The sequence below is a fragment of the Dendropsophus ebraccatus genome, chromosome 2, assembly GCF_027789765.1.
Source record: "Dendropsophus ebraccatus isolate aDenEbr1 chromosome 2, aDenEbr1.pat, whole genome shotgun sequence".
NCBI lineage: Eukaryota > Metazoa > Chordata > Amphibia > Anura > Hylidae > Dendropsophus > Dendropsophus ebraccatus.
Window position 1 is genome coordinate 158,279,650 of NC_091455.1, and position 26,462 is coordinate 158,306,111.

General features: G+C 44.1%; 1 protein-coding gene across 1 annotated transcript in view; it reads right to left on the reverse strand.

Annotated features, from left to right (window-relative positions):
* Positions 1-26,462, reverse strand: part of LOC138784192 (sodium-dependent neutral amino acid transporter B(0)AT3-like) — a 138,162-nt gene that overhangs the window by 111,119 nt on the left and 581 nt on the right. Inside the window, exon 2 of the mRNA XM_069959702.1 lies at positions 25,309-25,453. Coding sequence (XP_069815803.1) covers positions 25,309-25,453 — 145 coding nt within the window. The remainder of the gene's footprint in view (positions 1-25,308; positions 25,454-26,462) is intronic.

Here is a 26,462-nt window from a genome sequence, read left to right on the forward strand (position 1 = left end):
ATTAGCTCATGGGGGCACCTCTGGGGGCATTATTAGTGTATGGGGGCACCTCTGGGGGCATTATTGGTGTATGGGGGCACCTCTGGGGGCATTATTAGTATATGGGGGCACCTCGGGGCATTATTAGCTCATGGGGGCACCTTTGGGGGCATTATTAGTGTATGGGGGCACCTCTGGGGGCATTATTAGTGTATGGGGGCACCTCTGGGGGCATTATTAGTATATGGGGGCACCTCTGGGGGCATTATTAGCTCATGGGGGCACCTCTGGGGGCATTATTAGTGTATGGGGGCACCTCTGGGGGCATTATTAGCTCATGGGGGCACAGCTGGGAATCCTACATACAGGGGGCACAGCAGGGGATCCTACATACAGGGGGCATCCCAAACAGCGCAGTTACTATGGGAACCTACAGGAGGGAGAAAGGGAAGGAAGTTGCTAGAAATGTGCGGAGCCTAAATTGTTTGTCTCGCAGGTTCTGAAAAGATGAAACATATCTGGAAGGAATCATCATGGAGGTCTGGGCCGGATGGAGAGGAAAAGGGAAAGTGACGCCTCAGATCAAAGAAGACGTCACCTGTGAGTCACTGTATGACACTTTTCTTATTTTGTAGAACATCATTTAGTAGGGGCGCCCCGAGGTGACAGCTACTACATTATCTGTACTCAGAGATTTCACTGTGTTATCTGTTGTGTTACATAGGACTGCAGGTGACTACTACATTATCTGTACTCAGAGATATCACTGTTATCTGTGGTGTTACATAGGACTGCAGGTGACAGCTACTACATTATCTGTACTCAGAGATATCACTGTGTTATCTGTGGTGTTACATAGGACTGCAGGTGACTACTACATTATCTGTACTCACAGATATCACTGTGTTATCTGTGGTGTTACATAGGACTGCAGGTGACATCTACATTATCTGTACTCAGAGGGATATCACTGTGTTATCTGTGCTGTTACATAGGACTGCAGGTGACATCTACTACATGATCTATACTCAGAGATATCACTGTGTTATCTGTGCTGTTACATAGGACTGCAGGTGAAATCTACTACATTATCTGTACTCAGAGATACCACTGTGTTATGTGGTGTTACATAGGACTGCAGGTGATATCAGGTGATTTCTCCAGGTTGCAGAAGTTCAAACTTCATCGTGCCCTGGTGTGCTGGTGTCTGTATGTCTGTATACACGTGTGCTGGTGTCTGTATACATGTGTGCTGGTGTCTGTGTGTGAGATCAATTCTAGAGAACTGGCTCATATACCCCATTTTCCCCAGTGGCTTAAAATGTAACCTCTGTTATACAGTTATAAAATTGTAGAACCTAAATGTGAACAAGGTGCAATTCAAATAGACACTTACTTGTATAGCTGTCTCTTGTGCTCTGTATGCAGTGCATTATATTCACCCTTGCAACAAACAATTTATAGCGTGTCTACAAGCCCAGCGGGGCTCATTATGATGGAGACTAAAACTTATACAAGAGTGGGGTAGGGGTTCCCCTGTATTCAGAATGCTGTTGAGTGCTAGGCAATGCCCCGTCTGGGATTATTGAATTTCGAGGGTCTATACAGAGCAGGATAAACACCTCTGCTGCACAAACAGGATCTCCTAGAAAGCGTTCTCACCGCCATGTATTCGCTATCACTGGCTTGGGTGAGCTAAACTAGTCTGCCTGGGGTGTGTGGGATTTGTATATGCTCACTAACATGGAACAGCCTCATTATATTAGCCTTATCAACATATTCTATGTTAGTGAGCATACCGGGGGGGGGGGGGGGATATTGGTGAACATATACAAATCAAACAGCCCCCCCAGACCCTCGAAATTCAATAACCCCAAACCGGGCATTGCCTAGTACTCAACAGCATTCTGAATACAGGGGAACCCCTACCCCACTCTTGTATAAGTTTTAGTCTCCATCATAATGAGCCCCGCTGGGCTTGTAGACACGCTATAAATTGTACGTTGCAAGGGTGAATATAATGCACTGCATACAGAGCACAAGAGGCAGCTATACAAGTAAGTGTCTATTTGAATTGCACCTTGTTCACATTTAGTTTCTACGATTTTATAACTGTATAACAGAGGTTACATTTTAAGCCACTGGGGAAAATGGGGTATATGAGCCAGTTCTCTAGAATTGATCTGAACCAAATTATACCTCCCAGCAAGGCGTGGGTCGAACACACAATTTTTTTTTTTTTATTAATGTGGGGGGCCCAGACACTTTGGTTGTATGGGGCCCCGAAATTCCTGATGGCGGCCCTGGCTGTCTGTATTTGCGGATAATTTCCCTGGCAACCCCTGAGTTGAAATCATTCAAAGCATTCCATTTTTATTCAAACGCACTTCTCTTTTTTTTGAGGACCCACAAATATGGATGTGATAAGGATTCAATATTTTTTGCAGAAAAGAAGTTCCAGCACTTGGGACGTCCAAACTCATTCTTTTTTTAAGCATAGCAATACAGTAAAAACCTGAAAGCACTGACGCGTTTCGATCCGTTAGAATCTTAGTCGTAGCATGAGTGAAAGCATATTATCATAGTCTTATATACCTAATGCACATAATGCAACACCCATTATCCTGGCCACGTCCCCTAAGGGGTGGACCTCTCAAAACCACTTACAAATATGCGCATATTTACAAAAATTATTTCATACATTTAAAAAATTTATATAATGAAAAGGTTTTCCGAGAAACAGACAAAGCATCCAAAATGCATGTGAATTCAATATTGGTACATTAAGTCATAACAATGGTTAAGACCATTTGGGGATCGGGTGCCCAGAGTGAAGATCCAAAAGGCTTTGCGGCTTAGGAGCATGTTACGTCTGTCTCCGTCGCGTAGGGCCTGGGCAATATGCTTGATACCTGTGCAAGAAAAGCTGCTTAGATTGCCAGAGTGCACAGAGGAAAAGTGTTTTTAGACTGCAGAGGTGTTGACTGCATTCACATTGGAGCTGTCAGACATATGTCTGCGAATACCAATTTTAATAGCACCAGTTTTGCAACCAACATACTGAATCTGACAGCTCGTACAAGTGATGAGGTAAACTACAAAAGGAGTGCTACAGTTAATTAAACTCTTGATGGGATAATGTTACTTTGTAACCAATGAAGAAAAAGTACGGTTGACATTAGGGATGGTCCAAACCCGCCGAGGTTCAGGTTCGGCTGAACCCGAACGCTCGGCATCGGATTACCGCTGTCTGCCCGCTCCGTGCAGCGGGCGGATACAGCGGGAGGACCGCCTGGAAAACTGGGATACAGCGTATCCCTATGGCTGGTTTACCAGGCGTTCCTCCCGCTGGATCCGCCCGCTGCACGGAGCGGGCAGACAGCGGTAATCATTGCGGATGGTTTGGGTTCGTACGAACTCCGTACGAACTCGGTTCAGACCATCCCTAGTTGACATTCATATACTGACATATTTTGCAGATATTATGCCCACATTTAAAGTTACCTTTTGTGTGTAGCCAGGTCATACCCAATTTAATTTTGCTACTATAAAGGCTAGGTGAAAGCCACTGGCCTAAGGTACACCCTTTTCTAGGAATGATGGCAACACCAGATTTTATAATATCATGTAATTCGGCATCTTGATTAAGAATATGTAAATTATTGTAAAAGAGGCATCTGATATGTTGGAAATCAGTACTAAGAGGTGTGACCAATGCTACCCTAGCTTGATCCTGGGTACCCATGTGGTGACGGTTAGATTGTGCTTTAGATGTTTTTCTTAGTGAACGTGTGGCTACCCTTTTTTCAGCTCGATCTAACATCCATTTGCTATAGCCACATTCAGACAGTATTAATCTAATACTTGTTTTTTCTCTTGTAGATTTGTTCAGAGCAAATTGCGTTTTGCCCTAGTGAGCTCCCCTAGTGGTACAGCTTTAGGCTATGTTCACACGATGGCAACAACGGCCCTACTTTTACTGCGGTGGAACAATGCCTGTTGTTCTATGGGATCCTGGCCGGAGCGTACACACAGCGTGTGCGCTCCGGCCGGGATCCCATACACCGCCGCAAACAACTGACATGTCAGTTTTCTGCGGCCGGAATTCAGTGAATTTCGGCCGCAGAAAGACCTGTCAGTTCACACAGTGAAGCGAGCCGCTCGCTTCACTGTGGGCTATGGGAAGCTCTGATGCGGGTGCGCGCTGATGCGCCTGCATCAGAGCTCTGCGGCCGAAAGGATCATCTCGGCTGGTACTTAAGTACCTGCCGAGATGATCCGGCCAGAGACCAGCCGTTCCGTGACCCGGCCGGGGTCACGGAACGGCCGGTCTCTTACGTAGTGTGAACATAGCCTGAGGCTGGGTTCACACACAGTATATTTCAGGCAGTATTTGGTCCTCATGGCAACCAAAACCAGGAGTGAATTGAAAACACAGAAAGGCTATGTCCACATAATGTTGTAATTAAGTGGATGGCCATCATTTAATGGCAAATATTTGCTGTTATTTTAAAACAACAGCCGTTGTATTGAAATAATGGCAGTTACTTACTGTTATATGGCAGCCATCCACTCAATGGCCGTTGGCCTTAACTTAATTGTATGTAATTAATGGCATGATTGGGCAAACAAAATAGTATTGCCAGCTGTTGGCTTACGGTATGTGTTGGTAATTACTCTTTGTTCACCTACATTGTCAGAGTTAAATCCAAAAAGGAAATGCTGTCTATCTTTCCCTCCAATGTAAACCTTAACCCTTTGAGGACCAGGCCCAAAATGATCCAGTGGACCGCGCAAATTTTGATCTTTGCGTTTTCGTTTTTCCCTCCTCCCCTTCTAAGAGCTCCAGCACTTTCAGTTTTCTATCTACAGGCCATGTAAAAGCTTGTTTTTTACAGGAATAGTTGTACTTTGTAATGGTGTCTTTCATTTTACCATAACATGTATGATGGAATTCCAAATATATTATTTATGAAGATACAAATAGGTGAAATCGTAAAAAGGAATGCAATATGGTAACGTTTGGGGGGGTTCATGTGTCTACGTAATGCACTATACGGTAAAAGTGACATGATACTATTACTCTATAGGTCAGTCCAAACACAACCATAAGCAGGTTACACAGATTCTCTAATGTTATATATATTTTTTTTATGAAATCCTTTTTTTTTGGCAATTAGTTAATAATATAATGGCCCTATTGTGATGCTTATAACGGTTTTATTTTTTCACCTATGGGGCTGTATGGGGTGTAATTTTTTCCGCCATGATCTCTAGTTTTTATTACTACCATATTTGTGAAGATCGGACGTTTTGATCACTTTTTATGAATTTTTTAATATATATAATGTAACATAAAATGGGTAATCCGCACACTTTTTTCCCTCTTTTCGTCTACGCCATTCTCCGTTCGCAATAACGCTTGTTATACTTTAATAGATCGGACAATTACGCACACTACGATATATTATATGTTTATTTATTTAGTTATTTTTATATGTTTTATTTATATAATGGGATAGGGGGGGTTATTTAAACTTTTATTGGGGGAGGGGTTTTGGGGTAGTGTATTGGTGTTTTTAACTTTTTTCTTTACACATTTAAAGTCACTTTGGGAGTCTTTTACATTCACTACTTTGATTTCTACTCTGACCATTGCTATGCCACAGGCATAGCATTGATCAGTGTTATCGGCGATCTGCTCATTGAGCCTGCCTGTGCAGGCTCAGTGTAGCAGATTGCCAATCGGACCGCACGGAGGCAGGTAAGAGATCTCCGGCAGTCCGTTTTAACGATCGGGACCCTCGCAGTCACACTGTGGGGACTCCCCCTGTCACTTACACTTAAACGCCGCGGGTGCGTTTAAGGGGTTAATGACACGCGGCAGCGCGATGGCTGCAGCGTGTCATTACCGGTGAGGTCCCGGCTACTGATTGCAGCCAGCCCCCACCTGCTGTGAAGCGCGCTCCGTTCCGGAGCGCGCTTCATAGCCGGAGAAACACCCAGGACGTAGAGTTATGTCCAGGGTCGTCTGGTGACAGACTTCCATGACGTAACTCTACGTCCTGGGTCGTCTAGGGGTTAAAGAGGTGTTCCAAGATTTTTATGTTTTTTCAGAAAACATCTAGCATTATTGCCTAAGTCAAGAAGAACCTCCCCATATCCATTTTTCTTCAGCTTCTCTTGAGATGAAAAAGCTTTTTTTATATCTTGTATTGTTTGTTTACAAGCTGCTCTGTCTGTTTACATATGCAGCACACCTAGTGGCCAGAATTGGAATTGCAGTGTATAACAAGCTAATCAAATACCACATGTGCTGCAGCCTCAGGCCAGGTTCACACCATGTAAAAACAACGTCCGTATTTCCTAACAATAACCGTAGTTGTTATGAAATACGACCGTTGTTTTTACATAGTGTGAAACTGACCTAAGGCATAGGCTTTCTTACCTAACCAAAATAAAATCATGTCAAATTGTAACATTATAATGAACTGACTAAAATATATATCTTTTCTATTTTTAATTCTTTTTATTAAGAATTAGATCTATTTTTTGGACTATTTTCCTCCTGCTTCCACAGCTTCTGCCTATGGTGCAATGGTAAGTATCAGGATTACTGTGCTCACTGAAGAGTTCAGGTTTGGTGACAGAGTTTGATTTTATTTTTTCCCCCCCGTATTAGGGCCAGTTCACACAGAGTAAGAACGGCGGAATTCCGCGGCGGAATTGTCTGCCTCAAGCCTCCCTGTCATAATGACGCTCTATGGGAGGCGCGCGCGGCTCCACTCCCCTCGCTGAAAAATGAACATGTTTATTCTTCAGCGCAGTGAGATGCAATGCGCGCCTCCCATAGAGCGTCATTATGACAGGGAGGCTGGCGGCATTCTGCGGCAGACAATTTCGCCGCGGAATTCCGCTGTTCTTACTGTGTGAACGGGCCCTTATTTTCGAATGATGGCTTGTGCTAAACATTATGGCTATTGTAGTTTCTATGTTACATGTATTAACCTAACCAAAATAAAATCATATTTGCCAATATATATATATATATATATATATATATACATATATATTTATTATTATATTGTGGCAAATAGATTTGACTTTATTATTTATTTATAGATTTGGTTAGGTAATACATGTATACAGATATCCAGGGCAGTTTTAGAAGGTATAGACTCAATAGGTATTGTCAATGGAGCTTTATTTTCTTTGAAAATTCATCTTGTTTGTATAATACCTCAGTGTTTCTTCTTAGCAGAGAAACTACAATAGCCATAATGCTTAGCACAAGCCATCATTGGAAAATAAGATGGAAAAAAAATCAAGATTGTGACAGGATGTGTAACCTGGTCAGTAAGCATGGTAATCCTGACACTTACCATTGCTCCACAGGCAGAGGCTGGTGAAGAATGGGGAAAATAGTCTACAACAGTGTTTTGCCACACAGAGATCCTCTCCACCCCTGTCCCGACCTCCTCCCTCCACACAGACATAAGAGGACACCAGCAGCAGCTCTATCTATAGGAAAGTTCACACTGACATCACATGAGTCCTGTTTGTGTGGAGGGGGGAGGGGTAGCTTAGGACGGGGTAGAGATGATTTCTGTGTTGTGACAGAGAGCCGGGGGATCTCCTAGAGCTGACAAGTAATGTTAGGGAAGTATATTAGAAAAGGGTTGACCTTGGTTAACCCTTTCCTAATACCAAAAATACATTTTTCCTGGAAAACCCCTTTAAGTGTAAGGGATTGGCATTGAGATAGTCACCAAAGGCAGGTATGGCCGCTACATCGCCGGACCATATGAGGATGAGCAGCCATACCATACCAGAGAATTAGAAATGGGAAAGTCAGGGTTGTGGAACAAGTATAGGAAAAAGGAAAAAAAAGTTATAGTTTTATAAATATTCCACAACTAACAGTATGTACTCCTTGAGAGGTGCAGAATAAGAACTATACTCATTCAAGAACCAATGTAATGCAATAAGACCCAAATCATGGAGTATACAGGTATATAATGAGGTAATGTCACAGGTAATCCATGTAAATTGCGGTTACCATTTAATATCCCTCACCACATTAACCCCTTAGCGACCCATGACGTATCTGATACGTCATGGTGCCGCGGGGGGTGTTCTGAACGGCGCTGATCCCGTCTGACATGTGCAGTCGGGAAGTCCCTCTATTAGCCGGCGCGGGTCCCGTTGCCGCGCCGGCTAATTAAGCCTCTAACTGCAGCTTTCAAACCTGACAGCTGCACTTAGAGGCTTTGATCCACATGTCCCTGGTGTCTAGTGAGATGGATCTCGGGGGGGGGGGGGGGGGGGGGGGGGGGGGGGGGGGGGGAGTTTCGTTCTTCTGCCCGTGCCGGGCCTCAGCGTCGGAATGACGCTGATCCCGGCTCGGCAATAGATTGCCATGGCCTGAAGCAGGCCATAGCAATCTATGACCGATCTGATCGATCTTTGCTGTGTATATACACAGCATTGATCTCTATGAGAGATCAGTGCTGTCTATATACAAGTCCCCCAAGGTGACTTTTAGTTAAGGTAAAAATAAAAGTAAAAATGTTTTTTTATTAATAAAAAATCCCCTCCCCCATTAAAAGTCCAAATCACCCCCCTTTTCCCATTTTATAAATATAAATAAATAAACAAATAAATAAACATATTTAGTATCGCCGAGCGCGTAATTGCCCGAGATATTAATTAATCACATTACTGATCTCGCACAGTAAACGGCGTCAGCGCAACAAAAATTTCAAAGTTCAAAATTGCGCATTTTTTGGTCGCATCAAATCCAGAAAAAATTTAATAAAAAGTGATCAAAAAGTTGCATATGCGCAATCAAGGTACCGATAAAAAGTACATGTCATGGCGCAAAAAATGACACCTCACACTACCCCATAGACCCAAGGATAAAAGCGCTATAAGCCTGGGAATAGAGCGATTTTAAGGAACATATATTTGTTAACAATGGTTTGAATTTTTTACAAGCCATCAGATAATATAAAAGTTATACATGTTACATATCGTTGTAATCGTAACGACTTAAGGAACATGCATAACAAGTCAGTTTTTCCATAGGGCGAACGGTGTAAATGCAAAACGCCCAGAAATCAAAACAAATTCCTTTTTTTTTTCCATTTGACAGCGCAAATGATTTTTTTCCAGTTTCGCAGCATATGTTATGGAAAAATAATGCCTGTCATTGCAAAGTACAATTGGTTTTGCAAAAAATAAGGGTTCATGTGGGTCTCTAGGTGAAAAAATGCAAGCGCTATGGCCTTTTAAACATAAAGTGGAAAAAGCAGAAGTGCAAAAACGAAAATTGGCTTTGACCTTAAGGGGTTAAGGACATAATTACATTCCCTAATATATCCTGGAATTTGGACAATCAGAGGCAGTAGTAGGGAGTCCACCCAGGACCCCAGGTTTTATTCAAAGATCCTATGCCAGCCCCAATGGGTCGCATAGGTGGAGGAAAGATATCTTTATGTATTTTAGGAAAAGAATGAAAAACTGGGGTCCTCGGATGGTCAGGTATCATATGGGTCTTTTGGTTGTCAGTAAAGACTTCCAAGTTACTACCATGTGAAATTAGACCTGCAGATATAGTACTCGTAGACACTGTAGGATTAGAGGATAACCTACAGTAAGTAGTAGTGTCTGATAACATATCTGCGTTAAGTTTCTCACAGAGACCAGCATCCATTACAACTACAGCGCCGCTCTTGTCCACAGGGAGAAAAACTACATGGGAATTGTCCTGCAGATGAAGGAGGGCCTGCCGCTGCTCAAATGTAAGGTTGGGTGAATAAGTATGGCTACGATGCAAGTCCGTGAGGTCCCGTTCCATGCATTCCTGGAAAGCATCCAGGGCTGGCACTCTAGATTGCAATGGGTAAAACCCTGGATTCTTAATGACAAAATTGTGTATATATTATTGGTAGCATATAAGTGTTGTAAGTTTGCTATAGCTTTTTCATCAGAAAAATGCAAAGACTGATATACGTTAGTACCACAGTCAGACACAGAAATATCTACATTAGGGCTATGTTTACATTACGTAAAAGTACGGCCGTTGTTGCCGATGGCAACAACGGCCGTACTTTTACTGCTGTGGAACAATGTCTGTTGTTCTATGGGATCCCGGCCGGAGCATACACACGTCATATACGCTCCGGCCGGGATCCCATACGCCGCCGCAAATAACTGACATGTCAGTTTTCTGCGGCCGGAATTCAGTGAATTCCGGTCGCAGAAAGACCAGTCAGTTCACACAGTGAAGCAAGCGGCTCACTGTGGGCTATGGGAAGCTCTGATGCGGGCACGCGCTGATGCATCAGAGCTCTGCGGCCGAAAGATGATGCGGCCAGAGACCAGCCGTTCCGTGACCCGGCCGGGGTCACGGAACGCCCGGTCTAATACGTAGTGTGAACATAGCCTAGATGTAGTTGTTGTCATGTTAGGGTTATTAACAGTTTGTGAAGAGACTTCCAGTTTGTGGATCAAAGAAAAATGTCCTTTAACAGTCAACTGTCTCACAAACCTGTTAATGTCCAAGATGGTGTTAAATAGATTGAAACGTGCAGTAGGAATAAAGGACAAGCCTTTAGAGAGTACCTCTGGGCTTCATTAAAGTGTACCTGTCGTAAAAAATTAGGGATGAGCGAACTTTTGAAAAGTTTGGTTCGGTTCGATCCGGCGAACTTTCGCGAAGTTCGGATTCGTTCGAACCGAACCTAAAACTGACCTTGCTAAAACGGCTGAATAATTGCAGCTATAATAGTGGGAGTGTGATAAGGGTATAGTTTTGTTTAGTTGCAGTTGCTATTACAATGAAAAAAGTGGAAAAAAATCTAAGTTCAAAAATAGTGAAAAAAAAAATTAGCCAAGGCGTAAGTGATTACACTGAACATAGGACACAAAGTTCCTTGGACCCAGTAGGGTGGAAAACAGAGATTTGACAGTGGAACCAGCAGCATTAATAGTACTGTATTGGACCCAGTATGGTTGAGAACAGATGGAGGAGGAGGAGGCAGCAGCACTTGATTGCACCCAGGCCAGTATGGTTGAGAAGAAACTATTGAAGGAGATGGCACCACTTGATTGCACCCAGGCCAGTATGGTTGAGAACAGACTATTTGAGGAGGAGGAGGATGTTCAGCCTTGGAGTGGTGGCCTGGGAATCCTCACTGATGTTGTTCAGTGTACTTTCCAGAACACGGACGAGTGGGATGATGTTGTTGATCCCATAGTCATGCCTGCTCCCAAACAGAGTCGCGTCCTCAAAAGGAATAAACAATTGGCAAGAAATGTTCAAAGAAACCAGTGCACTATGAGGTTTATCACATGTTCCTCCGATTGTTGGCTACAACACTTCCCACCGTTAGTTGACGTGGGGTCAGCCATTCATATATCTCCTCCCTGATGGTCTGGTGGAGCTCCTGTCCACTGTGGCTCTGTTCACCTAGGCTCACCAAATGGAGGACAGCCTGAGAGCTCTTGGCCTGACATAGCTGGTAAGACACCGGGGCAGGTTGGACTGCAGTCAAAGCGGCGGATGGTTGCAAGGTGGTGGAGGCAGAACTGGCCTCCTAAAGCACCGAGGAGGTGACAGTGGCAAGAATGGGCCAACTTCCTGATTGTCTTCTGGAAGGATGTTGACCCAATGGGCAGTAACAGACATGTACTGCCCTTGCCCATAATTAAAGAACCAGACATCAGCACTTGGGTGCACAGTCTTGGACACCAAGAATCCCAATGAGTCGTCAACATTTTTCTACACAACTGTGCAGTGATGGGACAGCTGATGGGACTTTTATTTTTTGCTGGGACTTTTTTTTACAGTTTTTTTTTTTTACTTTTTTTGTTGCAGCTAATTCTCCTATTTTTAATTTTTTGAAGCTTTCTTGTAAAAATAAAAAATTGAGAGATTTTCACTTAACAAAGTAGATCAGCTTGAACACTGGAGTTGCTTTCATGTGTCTTGGTTGATACTCACAGACAGCTGTCACATTACATTTTTGATTAGTCAGCACCCAGGTATATCTGAGGAGACTAATTTAAGGTCTCACCCTAACAGGGGTGAAGTCACACATCTTGATATTCACAGAAAACTAGGATACAAGGGATTATAGGAGTAATAATCCCTTGTATCCTGGTCTATTCTGTGATTTTATTTGTTATTGTTTTTTAAAGAATGGATCCTGAAAGATTGATTACCTTGACTGTTTCTTCCATTGACAATGGGGATAACGCGGTCCTCCTCCTGTGTCTTCGGCCTGCACGCCTATTGCATTTTTTTATGTGTTATTTTTCTGGGATGCTGGTTTCCGACCAGATTTCTTTTTGTTTTTATTGTTATCGTCCTCCATTGTGGCAGTGCTCTCAAACACTGTACTATTATCGTCAGACTCTTCCATGGAGGTAACTTCAGATAGGTCTTCCTCTGAGTCAGCAAAGCTCATGTGGCTGGAAAGACGTTTTGAATGACGTTTCTTTTTTAAATGGATTTTAAAGCCATTGTTGCGTCTCCACGTGTAGACACTATGGGGGACATGTATCAATCAGTACAGGGGTTTTTCGGCGGAAAGTGCTGATTTGCGCATTATTTTATTCGCAAATGACCAATTTGCGAATAAAATATTCGCAAATTGGCACTTTCCGCCGGGTACGCAGAGGGGCGGGGAGGGGGTGTGAAGGGGACGGAAAGGAAGGGCGCCTCTACATAGTCCGCCTCTACATAAATCCCTGTAGCGCCGGAGCACCGTAAAAAACTTCGGACTTAATAAATGTCCCCCTATCTGTACGGAAGTCCCCTGAGTCTCAAGCACTTGAACAATCTCCAATTGTAGTTTGTTGATGTTTTCTTTGTCCGATTCGCTTTCCAAGGACTGTTGCACTTCTTTAATCTCTGTTTGTAAGTCCTTCAAAAGCAGCTCCTCATCACTCATGCTACAACTAAGATTGTACGTGTCAGCGCTTTCCGGTTTTTACTGTATCGCTATGCTTCAATAAAGAATGAGTTTGGACTTCCCAACTGCTGGAACTTCTTTTCTGTTGATCTACTTGGTGAAGCTCGCACCTCCGTGCACTGGAAGGAGGAGTGATCACAAAAGAAAGGAGGCAGATCACAAACGAAAAATGTGGACCAGGGAAACAATTATTTTCAGTCCGCAAATTTTATTTATTTTTACTTACTTCTCCACAATCTGGGCCTTATTTGTTCTCTGCTAACCAACTGTTTAGTGTCTTCATGTCTACATCAGTCAACGACACTTTTTTGGAATAAAAAATTCGGGCTTGGATTTACGTGGCATATGTTAACTATGTCATAATGCCTTTACTTGGTTCCAACCAAGGAAGCGTGGAAGCTGATAAAAATTCATCAAACCTCTCAAAAAATCTTAATCCTCTTTGTAGTTTAGGAAGGAGGAATGTAACTGTAAAGTTACTATACAAAGTATCACTTTTATGGTCGATTCATGTTGAGTCCTTATTGTGAGTAGAAAAAAGGTACCTGCGAGTTTCAGCTGGAATGGCTTAAGCTGTATTTCTGGGTCACCAGGCAGCTGGATTGAGAATGGGAAATGGTAGTCTAATGCATGGGTAAGGCTACATTCACACGTTCAGTAGAGAATGGGATGGTAGTCTAATGCATGAGTAAGGCTACAGTCACACGTTCAGTAGTTTTTCAGGCCCGTATATGATGTCTGCATTTGCCCACAATCTGCCAAAATTTTATCTGTAATGCATCTGTATTACATCTGTAATCTGTATTTTTTGCAGTTCAGCAAAAAAAGGAAACGGTGATATAACTGGCAATGCTTTAAAATAATTTTTAGTTGAGTTCTACTGCACAATCTGTGCTGGTATGGTATTTTTATGGTATGTACTAGAGCTTGTCAGAAATTTTTGTGGCAGGAATTTTTGCAGCTTGCAGATCCGTAAATATGCGGACAGTGTGACCAGCCCAATTAAAAACAGTGGTAATTGGGAATCCGCAACTACGGACAAAACTACAGAATGTGTTAATGTAGCCTGAGTCTAGTGCTTGTAAAAATTGGACAGGTAGGGGTGTACTTTTCTGAGAATGTCTTCGTTGACAGTGTGGAACTGAACTGCAGTTACAGGTCGCCATCGATACACAGTGAACTGAGATAAACTTCATTCACTGTGTAGTGCAGGTGTGAACAGCTGATTGGTGCATGTGCCCTGTGTTGACTAATGAGCTATCCTGTGAATAGATCTGTCTACTTTGGCTGGAAAACCCCTTTTACAGCATTTAGACATATGTTATACAACAGCCAGTAAGACCATAGAAAACAATAGTTTAAAGCTGACTCAATGACTTATATAAGCGAGTCCTGTGACCAGTGTAGAACCTAGTGCCCAGCGAGTTGGGAAGTGAGTGTAATGAACGAGCAGCAGCAACACAGGGGGGTAGGTTCAAGCACTTGTCGTGGGGAGCCAGGAGTGGGACTAGCTGGCAACCCCTGAGCACTGGCTGGGCAGCACCGCACAGCGTTGAGAGTTGTAGTCGCTGTAGTGCAGTGAAAAAACCTGAGCCTTGCACAGCTTTTAAGTGTATGAGCCAATGGACAACTTGAAACAAATTTAGTAAACCAAGAATAGCTTTACTCGGATAAATATACAAAGTTCTGATAAGACTTGACAATCTTTGGAAGTACAGTAGAGCTTTGTAATATTTGATAAGACAGCTGTGGTTTAGAAGAGACTTGCAATAACACTGTAGTTGAAATATGCTGACAATACAACAGATTAGTTGAATAATGTTAGTCAATACACTGACAGTTAGCAGTTAAACTACACTTTTGCAGTTAGATGAAATAGACTGTAGATGTACAGTAAAGCGTAGATAAGTTAGGATACTGCGGATTGTTGGAGACGGGGGCCTGTTGGCATGGTGGCTCACCTGAGGATGTTGGAGACAAGTCCTGAATCCAAGGGAAAGGACATCCGCTGAACTATTATGTGGGCATGGAGTGACCCGCTATAGTGATTACAGGTCCACCTAATCGTAGAGCTATTTGTCTGGGACACCATAAAGCGACACTCTAGCAAGTTGCAGTAGAGACTCTGCTTTTGTACTTAACTACAGACTCAGAGTTTGGTACTTTAGTTACTCTTCTTGAGGTCAGAGGTAGCAGAAGTTGGGAAGACAGTCCAAAAGGCTAGTCCCGTCCTCACCGCAGCTCCACGTGATGCTCTAGTTAGACATAGCTTTGGATAAGTAAGAAGAAGAAAATACAGAAGTTCTGCACAAGGTTCCTGGTGGTATGTACACGGTCAGCAGGCTGTGTGAAGCAACTCTCTCATAGGCTTGTGAATAGCTGAAACAGCAGACTAAACTACTCTGAAGCCATTAGTCCCACCCCAATATATATATATATATATATATATATATATACTAGGAAATGTACCCGGCGCTGCCCGGGTATAAAGTGTCAGTGTGTTAATTAGATTTATTCTAAGGTGCCCAGGAGGCCAATCTATGTCCTTGTTTTTCGGGAGGAAATCGCCAGTAGCCCTATTTGCCCCTATATACCCGACAGTTCTGCACTTATAATGTAAATTGTAGCTTATGCACATTAGAAATAAACTTCAAACTTCAAACCTGTATACCTGTAGTGTATAAAGGGGGGGGGGCTGTATACCTGTAGTGTATAGTTGAGGTGGTCCTGTATACCTGTAGTCTGTAGTTGGGGGGGGGGGCTGTATGCCTGTAGTGTATAGTTGAAGGAGGTCTTGTATACCAGAAGTGTATAATTGGAGGGGGGCTGTATATCTGTACTGTAACTGTATAGTTTGAGAAGTACTGTATACCTGCAGTGTGTATAGCTAGTAGAGGTCCTGTATACCTGTACTCTATAGTTAGGGGTCCTGTTTACCTGTAATATATAGTTGGTGAAGGTGCTGTATACCTGTAATGTATAGTTGGTGGAGGTCTTCTATACCTGTAGTTTATAGTTTGAGGGTCCTGGATACCTGTAGTGTATAGTTGGTGGAGGTCTTGTATACCTGTAGTATATAGTTCAGGGGTCTTGTATACCTGTAGTATATAGTTTGGGGGTCCTGTGTACCTGTAGTTTATAGTTGGTGGAGGTCTTGTATACCTGTAGTGTAAAGTTTGGGGGTCCTCTATACCTGTAGTATATAGTTGATGAAGGTCCTGTATACCCGTAGTGTATAGTTTTAGGGTCCTGTATACCTGTAGTGTATAGTTTTTGGGTCCTGTATACCTGTAGTGTATAGTTGGTGGAGGTCCTGTATACCTATAGTGTATAGTTTTGGGGTCCCGTATACCTGTAGTGTAGAGTTTGGGGTCCTGTATACCTGTAGTATATAGTTGGTGGAGGTCCTGTATACCTGTAGTGTATAGTTTTAGGGTCCTGTATACCTGTAGTGTATAGTTTGGGGTCCTGTATACCTGTAGTATAGAGTTGGTGGAGATCTTGTATACCTGAAGTATATAGTTCAGGGGTCCTGTATACCTGTAGTTTATAGTTTTAGGGTCTTATATACCTGTAGTATATAGTTGGTGGAGTTCCTGTATACCTGTAGTGTATAGTTGGTGGGGGTGATGTATACCTGTAGTATAGAGTTGGTGGAGGTCCTGTATACCTGTAGTGTAATGTTTTGGATTCCTCTATACCTGTAGTGTATAGTTTGGGGTCCTGTATACCTGTAGTATAAAGTCGGTGGAGGTGCTGTATACCTGTAGTATAGAGTTGGTGGGGCTGCTGTATACCTGTAGTGTATAGTTTTGGGTTCCTGTATACCTGTAGTGTATAGTTTGGGGTCCTGTATACCTGTAGTATATAGTTGATGGAGGTCCTGTATACCTGTAGTGTATACTTTTGGGGTCCTGTATACCTGTAGTGTATAGTTGGTGGAGGTCCTGTATACCTCTAGTGTATAGTTTTGGGGGTCTTGTATACCTGTAGTGTTCTGTAGTATATAGTTTGGGGGTCCTGTATACCTGTACTGTATAGTTTGAGGGTCCTGTATACCTGTAGTATAGAGTTGGTGGAGGTGCTGTATACCTGTAGTGTATAGTTTTGGGGTCCTGTATACCTGTAGTATATAGTTGGTGGAGTTCCTGTATACCTGTAGTGTATAGTTTGGGGTCCTGTATACCTGTAGTATAGAGTTGGTGGGGGTGCTGTATACCTGTAGTATAGAGTTGGTGGAGGTCCTGTATACCTGTAGTGTAATGTTTTGGATTCCTCTATTCCTGTAGTGTATAGTTTTGGGTTCCTGTATACATGTAGTACATAGTTGGTGGAGGTCCCGTGCACCTGTAGTGTATAGTTTTGGGGTCCTGTATACCTGCAGGGTCGTATTTACCATTAGGCACTCATGGTCTGCCTAGGGCAGCACCTTGCATGGAGGCAGCACTAGGGAGCAGGGGGAAGGAAACAACTTTTTAATTTTTTTAATTTTTCTAGTCTTTCACCTCCTGTTCAGATTTGCCAGACAATCTAGTGTCTTTTCGAAAGGGGGTATGGTATTATTGGTCAGGTCTGGTGTGGCAGTGTTATCCAGTTACGGTATGGTGGTATTGGTCAGGTCTGGTATGGCAGAGTCATCCAGTCACAGTATGGCGGTATTGATCAGGTCAGGTATAGCAGTGTTATCCAGTCACAGTATGGCGGTATTGGTCAGGTCTGGTATGGCGGTGTTATCCAGTCACAGTATGGCGGTATTGGTAAGGTCTGGTATGGCAGTGTTATCCAGTCCCAGTGTGGCCGTATTGGTCAGGTCTGGTATGGGGGTGTTATCCAGTCACAGTGTGGTGATATTGGTCAGGTCTGGTATGATGGTGTTATCCAGTCACAGTATGGTGGTATTGATCAGGTTGTCTATAAGCAATTATATGAGCAAGCTATGAAGAAACAAAAAATATCTATTCACTTAATATGTGTAAAACAGTTTATGCCTGCAATCCTTAAAGGAACAACATGCAACTACTTCCCCGGCTCCAGCGCTGGGGTTTGCTCCGGTTCCTGGTCCCCCTACCGCTTCCTGGTATAAGTGGGGACCTGGGTCATGATATGCCAGGTCTGTAGTGGGGTCCTGTCTTGGCCACTGACTGGCTGAGCGTCCTGAAACATCACAAACCAGGTCCCTGCTCCGATATGAAAAAAATAAATAAAAAAGGCCAACCCTGGGCTTCTCCTTTAAATCCAAAGTAAAACACAAAGCTCTATAAAAGTTATTAAAAGATAATAAAAATGTTCTTGATTTACAATGATTCAACCATTTAGGTGGTATAGGAAATTCCCTATTTCTACAGTTTTTAGTTTATGTGTAAACTACATGCATTGCACAGCAGAATAAGGTAAATATTTAAACATTCAAATTTAGTCTTAAATGAGTAGTAGAAGCTTCTAATCATTAACCACTTTTGTTCTTCTGACTGGAATGTGTTGACTATTAAGTAAACTGCTTTCCCTTGGCAAATGTAATAGTAGCAGACCGGAGTGAGGGGGAACTCAGGAAACAGTGAGAATTGCTAAATACATAAATAAAATCTTTATCACAGGCCGAATAGAAGCATTTCTTACTCTTCCTGAGGTAAAACTGCCACAGAGGTAAAAGAGAGGGACTGCACCTAGGTGTTATTTTAGGTGATGGTGAACCTTGTAGTTCCCCCTGGGGCTTCTCTGTTACTGCTGCATGAGGTGTTGGTGGAGATGCCCTAATGTTAGTGAGGTGCAAAAGTAGACACTTGGACGTCAAGGTCTTGAGGTGCAACTGTGACTTTACTAGAACTTGTTTGAAGAACATAACATAAACAGTCTCTATCTGCCTTTCCATCTGGCCGTCAGCCAGAGATAGGTCACTTGTGCTGGTGAACAGATTTGTGTGGTCAAATTGCGTTGCCCTTTTTGTATACTGGCATTGAACCACTACTTCTGTGGGATAAGAGTCTTACAGTGTATCTGGGGCGGGCCATAAGCCACAGCAATGATTGCCATAGAGAGTAAAATTAATCCAAAAATGTTCTTCACCTATATAAATAATAAGAGACTTAAAACTTAAAATCTTGGTCCCCTCAAAAATAATCTGGGTGAAATGGTGGAGGGGGATGAAGAAAAGACCAGTCTACTAAATATATTCTTCTCTACTGTATTCACAGATGAGAATCCTATAACAAATGACATGACTAGGGATGATGTAAAGCCTCCCATAAATCTCCCCTGCCTCCCCTGGGACGACACCTTAAAAACATTAAAATCCATTACCAGGCCCAGAAGGCATCCATCCCAGAGTTTTGCAGGAATTAAAGGAGAAGTCCGGCCAAAAATATTTTTTTATATGTTATTACTTATGGAAAGTTATACAATTTTCTAATGTACATTAATTATGGGAAATGCTCATATACTGCTATTTCCCTTAATTTAGTGTATCAGGAAGTGTTAGAATTATCTCCGAAGCAGTGACATCACGACGAAAGGTGTAATTCCTATGGAGTGTCCAGCAGGGGGCGCTCTCTATATAGAAGTCAATGAGTACCATTGACTTCTATATATAGTGCGCCCCTGCTGGACACTCCATAGGAATTACAGTGTATGTAATGTAATGTTATGCACTGTACTTTTGTGACTTCATGAATACATTTATGGAATATTTTGGGGAGCAAGTGTCCTTGCTCCCCAAAGTATCCCATAAATGTATTCAATGAATACATTTGCAGGGCACCGAGCAGGAAGGGAGAGAAGTGCCATCTACCTCCCTGCTCGGTGCTGGGAACATATACAAAGTACTACTCCCCCATTATCTGCAGATAATGGGGAGTAGTACCTTTGCTATCCCTATCACATCGCCGCCACCGCTCACACAGGGGCTGCTTTTCATGCCCCCCGCCGCTCCCCCTCCTCCTCCCGGCTTCGAACTTACTATCGCGCCGCTGATTCCCCACCGCCCGCGCCGCTCCTCACTATCCGGCCGGCCGCTGACTCCCACCCGCTCGTTCACCCGCCCCGTTCCTCACACTATCTGGCCGCCGCTCTCTGCTCTTGCATGCCGGCCGCGTCAGCCCGCCCCCACCCCGGCCGGGAGCACGGCGCTTCCTGGTGTCCCCGGCCAGGGAAGGGGCGGGCTGACGCGGCCGGCATGCAAGAGCAGAGAGCGGCGGCCAGATAGTGTGAGGAACGGGGCGTGCGAACGGACGAGCGGGCGGATAGTGAGGAGCGGCGCGAGCGGCGGGGAATCAGCGGCGCGATAGTAAGTTTGAAGCCGGGAGGAGGAGGGGGAGTGGCTGGGGGCATGAAAATCAGCCCCTGTGTGAGCGACGGTGGCGGCGGCGGTGATAGGGATAGCAAAAGGTATTACTCCCCCATTATGTGCAGATAATGGTGGAGTAGTACTTTGTATATGTTCCCAGCACCGAGCAGGGAGGGGGGAGGTAGATGGCACCTCCCTCCCTCCCTGCTCGGTGCCCAGCAAATGTATTCATTGAATACATTTATGGAATACTTTGGGGAGCAAGGACACTTGCTCCCCAAAGTATTCCATAAATGTATTCATGAAGTCACAAAAGTACAGTGCATAACATTACATTACATACACTGTAATTCCTATGGAGTGTCCAGCAGGGGCGCACTATATATAGAAGTCAATGGTACTCATTGACTTCTATATATAGAGCGCCCCCTGCTGGACACTCCATAGGAATTACACCTTTCGTCGTGACGTCACTGCTTCAGAGATAATTCTAACACTTCCTGATACACTAAATTAAGGGAAATAGCCCTATATGAGCATTTCCCATAATTAATGTACATTAGAAAATTGTATAACTTTCCATAAGTAATAACATATAAAAAAATAATTTTGCCCGGACTTCTCCTTTAAGTGCTGTGTTAGACAGACCCTTATTCCCAATATTTAAAGATTCTATGATGGCAGGGATTTTTCCACAAGACTGGCTTATAGCTAATCTGGTACCAATATTCAAGAAGGGGTCAAAGAGTGATCCTGGAATCTATAGGCTGTAAGGGTACTATTTCACGGGCCGAGGAGGGCCCGATCAACGATGTAAACAAATGCCGATCTGCTAGATCGCCGATGTTTACTGGGATTATTCCACGGCCCGATGATCGTTGAGCGAGGGCTGCAGGGTCTTCGTTACCGATGTCCTTGCAGCCCTTGCAGCATACATTACCTGTCAGGTCTTCTGCTCCTCTCCGTCTTTCTCCCCGGGTCCCACGTGCTCTAGCTTCAGAATGGCCTGTCAGCTAACAGGCCACTCAGCCAATCACAGGCTGCGGGGGTCCCGGCCTGTGATTGGCTGAGCGCTCCGTCAGCTGAAAGGCCATGCTGGAGCGTGCGGGACCCGGGGAGGAAGACAGAGCGGAGCAGAAGACCTGACAGGTAATGTATGCTGCTGCTGCTTCTCAAATCGTCGGTTGCCCGCCGTACACCGCTATTCAACCGTAGCGATGCGCGGTGGGGGAACGATGATTTTAGGTCTGGCCCTAAATGAACGATCAGCCGATGACATGATCATCGGCTGATCGTTCTCTCTATTTCACCGGCCGATTATCGTTACTGTGGAATAGGGCCCTAAGTCTAACATCTATAGTAGGTAAAGTATTTAAAGGTTTTGTAAGAGATGCTATACATATTATGTAATGCTACTTTAAGAGCGACTTGGGTACCGTCCTTTTATGAGCGACTTAGGTACCGTCCCTGTAAGAGCGACTCGGGTACCGTCCCTTTAAGAGCAGCTTGGGTACCCTCCCTTTAAGAGCAACTTATGTAATGCCCCTTTAAGAGCAACTTGGGTACTGTCCCTTTAAGAGCTACTTAAGTACCGTCCCTTTAAGAGTGGCCTGGGTACCATCTTTTTAAGAGCGGCTTGGGTACGTCTCTTTAAGAGCAGCTTAGGTACCATCCCTTTAAGAGAAGATTATGTAATGCTCCTTTAAGAGCGACTTGGGTACCATCGCTTTAAGGGCGTCTTGGGTACCGTCCCTCTAAAAGCGGCTTGGGTACGTCCCTTTAAGAGCGGCTTGGGTACCGTCCCTTTAAGTGCGACTTGGATACCGTCCCTTTAAGTGGAAGTTGGTTAACGACCCTTTAAGAACAACTTGGATACCGTCCCTTTAAGAGCAGCTTGGGTACCGTCTCTTTAGGAGTGGCTTGCGTACCATCCCTTTAAGAGCGGCTTGGGTACCATCTCTTTAAGAGTGGCTTGGGTACCGTCCCTTTAACCCCTTAGTGACCGCTGATACAGCTTTTTACGGAGATCACTACTGGGCCTTATTCTGCTGCCATCAGCTTTTTACACCGATGGCAGAGAATAAAATTGCGGCGCCGGTAAGGTCCCGGGGTTGGGGCAGTGTGTGGGGTCCGTCCAGGCCGCCCCCCATACCGGCGATCGCCGCTATTAACGTAAAAGCAGCGGTCACCGGTACCGGCCATTACCGGCGCCGCCGCTGCCTTTCATCTCCCCCCACCGTGAATCCACAGCAGGGGGAGATGAAATAAGTGTCCCTCAGACCCCAGATCAGCCCCCCCTAGTGCCCCGGTCACTAACCCCCCTCCCCGTGGCGGCCATCAGATCCAAGATGGCTGCCGCCATCACTGTGAACAGACTATGTCTGTTCACAGTGATCTAACAGTAAAAATGAATCAAATGAATCAAATGAATCAAAGGCAGTGATTGGGGACCCCCCTGTGGGGTCCCTGTACAAGCGATCAGCGGTATATACTATACCTTACCATATACTATATATACTATACTATACCAGGCTGGTTCTGAAGTGCGCATGCGCTCCAGAACCAGTCATCTCTGAAAATTTTAAGTGACAGAGACCAATTTGGTCTCTGTCACTGAACTATAATTACTGTGATAGAAAATATCACAGTAATCATAGTAATATAGTTAAAATGAATGTGTAAGTACAAAAAGTGAAAAACATACAAAAAATAAAACACACACTTTTTATTATAGAAATAATTGCAGTTTACTCCCAGATTACCCGTAACCACCGCAGGTTGCCTGTAACCACCCCTGGTTGCCCGTAACCGCCCCAGGTTGCCCGTAACTGCCCCAGATTACACAGTATTACCGCACACTGCCCGTAACCACTGCACGTTGCCCGTAACCACCGCAGGTTGCCCGTAACCGCCCCAGGTTGCCCGTAACTGCCCCAGGTTGCCCGTAATCATGCCAAATTACACGTAACCACCGTACGTTGACCGTAACCACCCCAAATTGCCAGTGACCCCTCAGGTTGCCCGTAATCACGCCAGATTACATGTAACCCCCCAGATTGCACGCAACCACTGCACGTCACCTCTGACCACTGCACGCTGCCTCTGACCACCGCGCGCTGCCTCTGACCACCGCACATTGCCTCTGACCACCGCACGCTGCCTCTAACCACCCCAAATTGCCAATGACCCCCTCCAGATTGCCGTAACCACCCCAGATTACAGGTACCCACCCCAGATTACCTATTAGCACTTCCGTTTATCCGTAACCACCCCAGATTGTCCGCAACCAACCCAGATAGCCCGTAACCACCCCAGATAGCCTGTTACCTCCCCAGAGAGCCTGTAACCACCCCATGTTGCCCGTAACCCATAGCGCACAGTGAAGCGACAAGCCGCTCGCTTCACTGTGTGAACTGACAGGGCTTTCTGCGGACGGAATTCACTGAATTCCGGCCGCAGAAAACTGACATGTCAGTTGTTTGCTGTGGCGTATGGGACCCCAGTCGGAGCGCACACGATGTGTGTACGCTCCGGCCAGGATCCCATAGAACAACAGGCATTATTCCACCGCGGCAACAACGGCCGTACTTTTACGTAGTGTGAACATAGCCTAATGGTGAATACTTTCCTCAAGCCCCTGTAGAGTTGAAATGCTCATTATACCCCTAGATTAATTCTTTAAGGTGTGTAGCTTCCAAAATGAGGTCACTTATGAGGGTTTTCAGGATTCAAGCCTTCTAAATCCATTTACAAAAAGCACTGGTCCCTAAAAAATCAGTTTAGGAAACTTTTACGAAAATATGATAATTTGCAGATAAATTTCTAACCCCCGTAACACCCTAAAAAAGTAAAATATGTATACAAAATTATGCCAGAATAAAGAAGACATATTGGTAATGTGACCTTGTAACTAATTAATGTGCTACGCCTTTTTTTTTTAGAAGCAGAGATAGATCTCAGCATAGCATACGTTACGCTAGCATATGTTAAAGCATCACTGAGCTATAAGCGCTTAAAGTGAGACAGGTCAGATTTTGAAAAATGAGCCTGGTCATTAAGGCCCAAACTAGCTGCAGCACGAAGGGGTTAAGAGCGACTTATGTAATGATGCACTTAGGACCGTGCAGTTTCCACATTATTACAGTACCGTATTACTGTTACCATATTATGGCTATACCGTCACACTGTTACCATATTATCACCATACTGTCACACTGTTACCATATTATTACAGTACCCTCACACTGTTACCATATTATCACCATACTGTCACACTATTACCATATTATCACCATACCGTCACACTGTTTCCATATTATTACAGTACCGTATCACTGTTACCATATTATCACTATACTGTCACACTGTTACAATATTATCACCATACCGTCACACTTTTACCATATTATCACAGTACTGTCACACTGTTACCAGTGTTACCAGCTGGTGGTGGCAGGGGGAGCAGCTGGGGGTGACCTGACCTATATCTGTGACCACAACTCCAAACTCCAAAACAATACAACTACAACTCTCAGAATACCCTACACTTATGGAGCTCTCAGGGTATTTTAGGAGTTGTAATTTCTGAGGTGACAACCTCTTAAGTTGTCTGTTCACATGTACTACAACTCCCAGGATTTCCTAAGAGCTGCAGACAGTAAATGCGAGTTGTAGTACTGTATATGCAGATGTTGTAGTTGCAGGGTCCTAGGTGCGTTGTACGCTTAATGCATTGCAGAAGATAGGAAAACATAGGAGGGAATTCATAATTTATGGCCCTACATGCACCAGGGAAAAGCCGTTGGTCCCCCCAGATTCACTAAGCGATATGCTCCTCTTACAAAACCCAACAGTGTGCATGAGGACGGGGCTTTATTTAAGACTGATGTACAGGTATACTAAATACCCCTCAAATATTCTGTGGAGCGTGTGGAAGGGTGATATAATATATATATATATATATATATATATATATATATATATATATATATACAGTACATATATATTTTTTTTTAGGATTGTCCATGCAGCCCTTGCCTAATAAGTGTAGAATAATAAAGTTACACATACCTGTCTGTACTCCCTGATGTCCTGGGGTGTCAAAACTGTGATCGCTGATCGTCCAGGCAACCAATAGGATATAGTAGCGGTCTGCTGCTGCCGCTCCTATTCCACGGAGCGGCAGCAGTGGATCATTGCTATATAAGTCGTTTGTCTTTCAACATGTTGAAAGACAATGGACTTCAACGATCAGCCGACATGAAAGATGTCGGCTGATCGTTGCCTCCTATTCCACGGGACGATTATCGTCTGTAACAGCCAATATTGGCCAAATACGGCCGATAATCGTTCCGAGGAATAGGGCCTTTACACGTAGCGATGTGCGTCTGACAGCTGAGGATGTCTTTATTGCAGTAAACAGACAGGTTTAACCTTTACACTGTCAGCAACGAATAAATACAAGTTACTGATAACGGTAAACCAGGGAATCCAGAGAAAGGAGCACTCGGCAAGACAGCAATAAAGGGGGGGGGCAGCAATCCCGCCGGGTCCCGCTTCTTGAGGTGGTCGGGTGATGAAGATCTAAGCCGCTGCAGCCCGGCGCGCGCGCTGAGAGATGAGTCCAACACCCACAGAGAATGACGGAGCGCTGGACCCTCCTGTCATTCTCTATGGGTGTTGGACTGCAGCGGCTGAGATCTTCATCACCCGGCACGGGGGGTGACAGGTTCCCTTTAAGGCTGGCCACTTCCAAGGCTCAGTCTGTTCACGACCATTTAACATCCTCTATGAGTTAAAAGGAGTCCACCATAACTTGCCTGCAACTTCCACCTGACTCCTGAACCGCCAAACCAAAGCTGTGACAGATAATAAAATATGCATATTTTATTTTTATTTTATTTTATTTTTTGTATTATTTTATTTTTTATTATTTTTTTTTTTATCTTTTACACATTTTCGCACATTTAATTCAATGACATGAATGTATAAACTTAAAACTAAAAGTCCAGGCAAAACTAGGAAAATTGTGCAAAACAAGGCGAAACTTCAACTCATAAAGAGTCATCCTCCAGCACTCAGGAGAGGAAAAAACCCCTGTGGAGGAAACCTCTAGGGAACCATGGCTGAAGGATTGCCCTTTCCTTGGGCTTAGAGGCGTAATGCCCCCCGCCGGAGGGAAAGAAATTAAAAAAACTTTTGCTTTGCGTGCTGGGACATTGCTA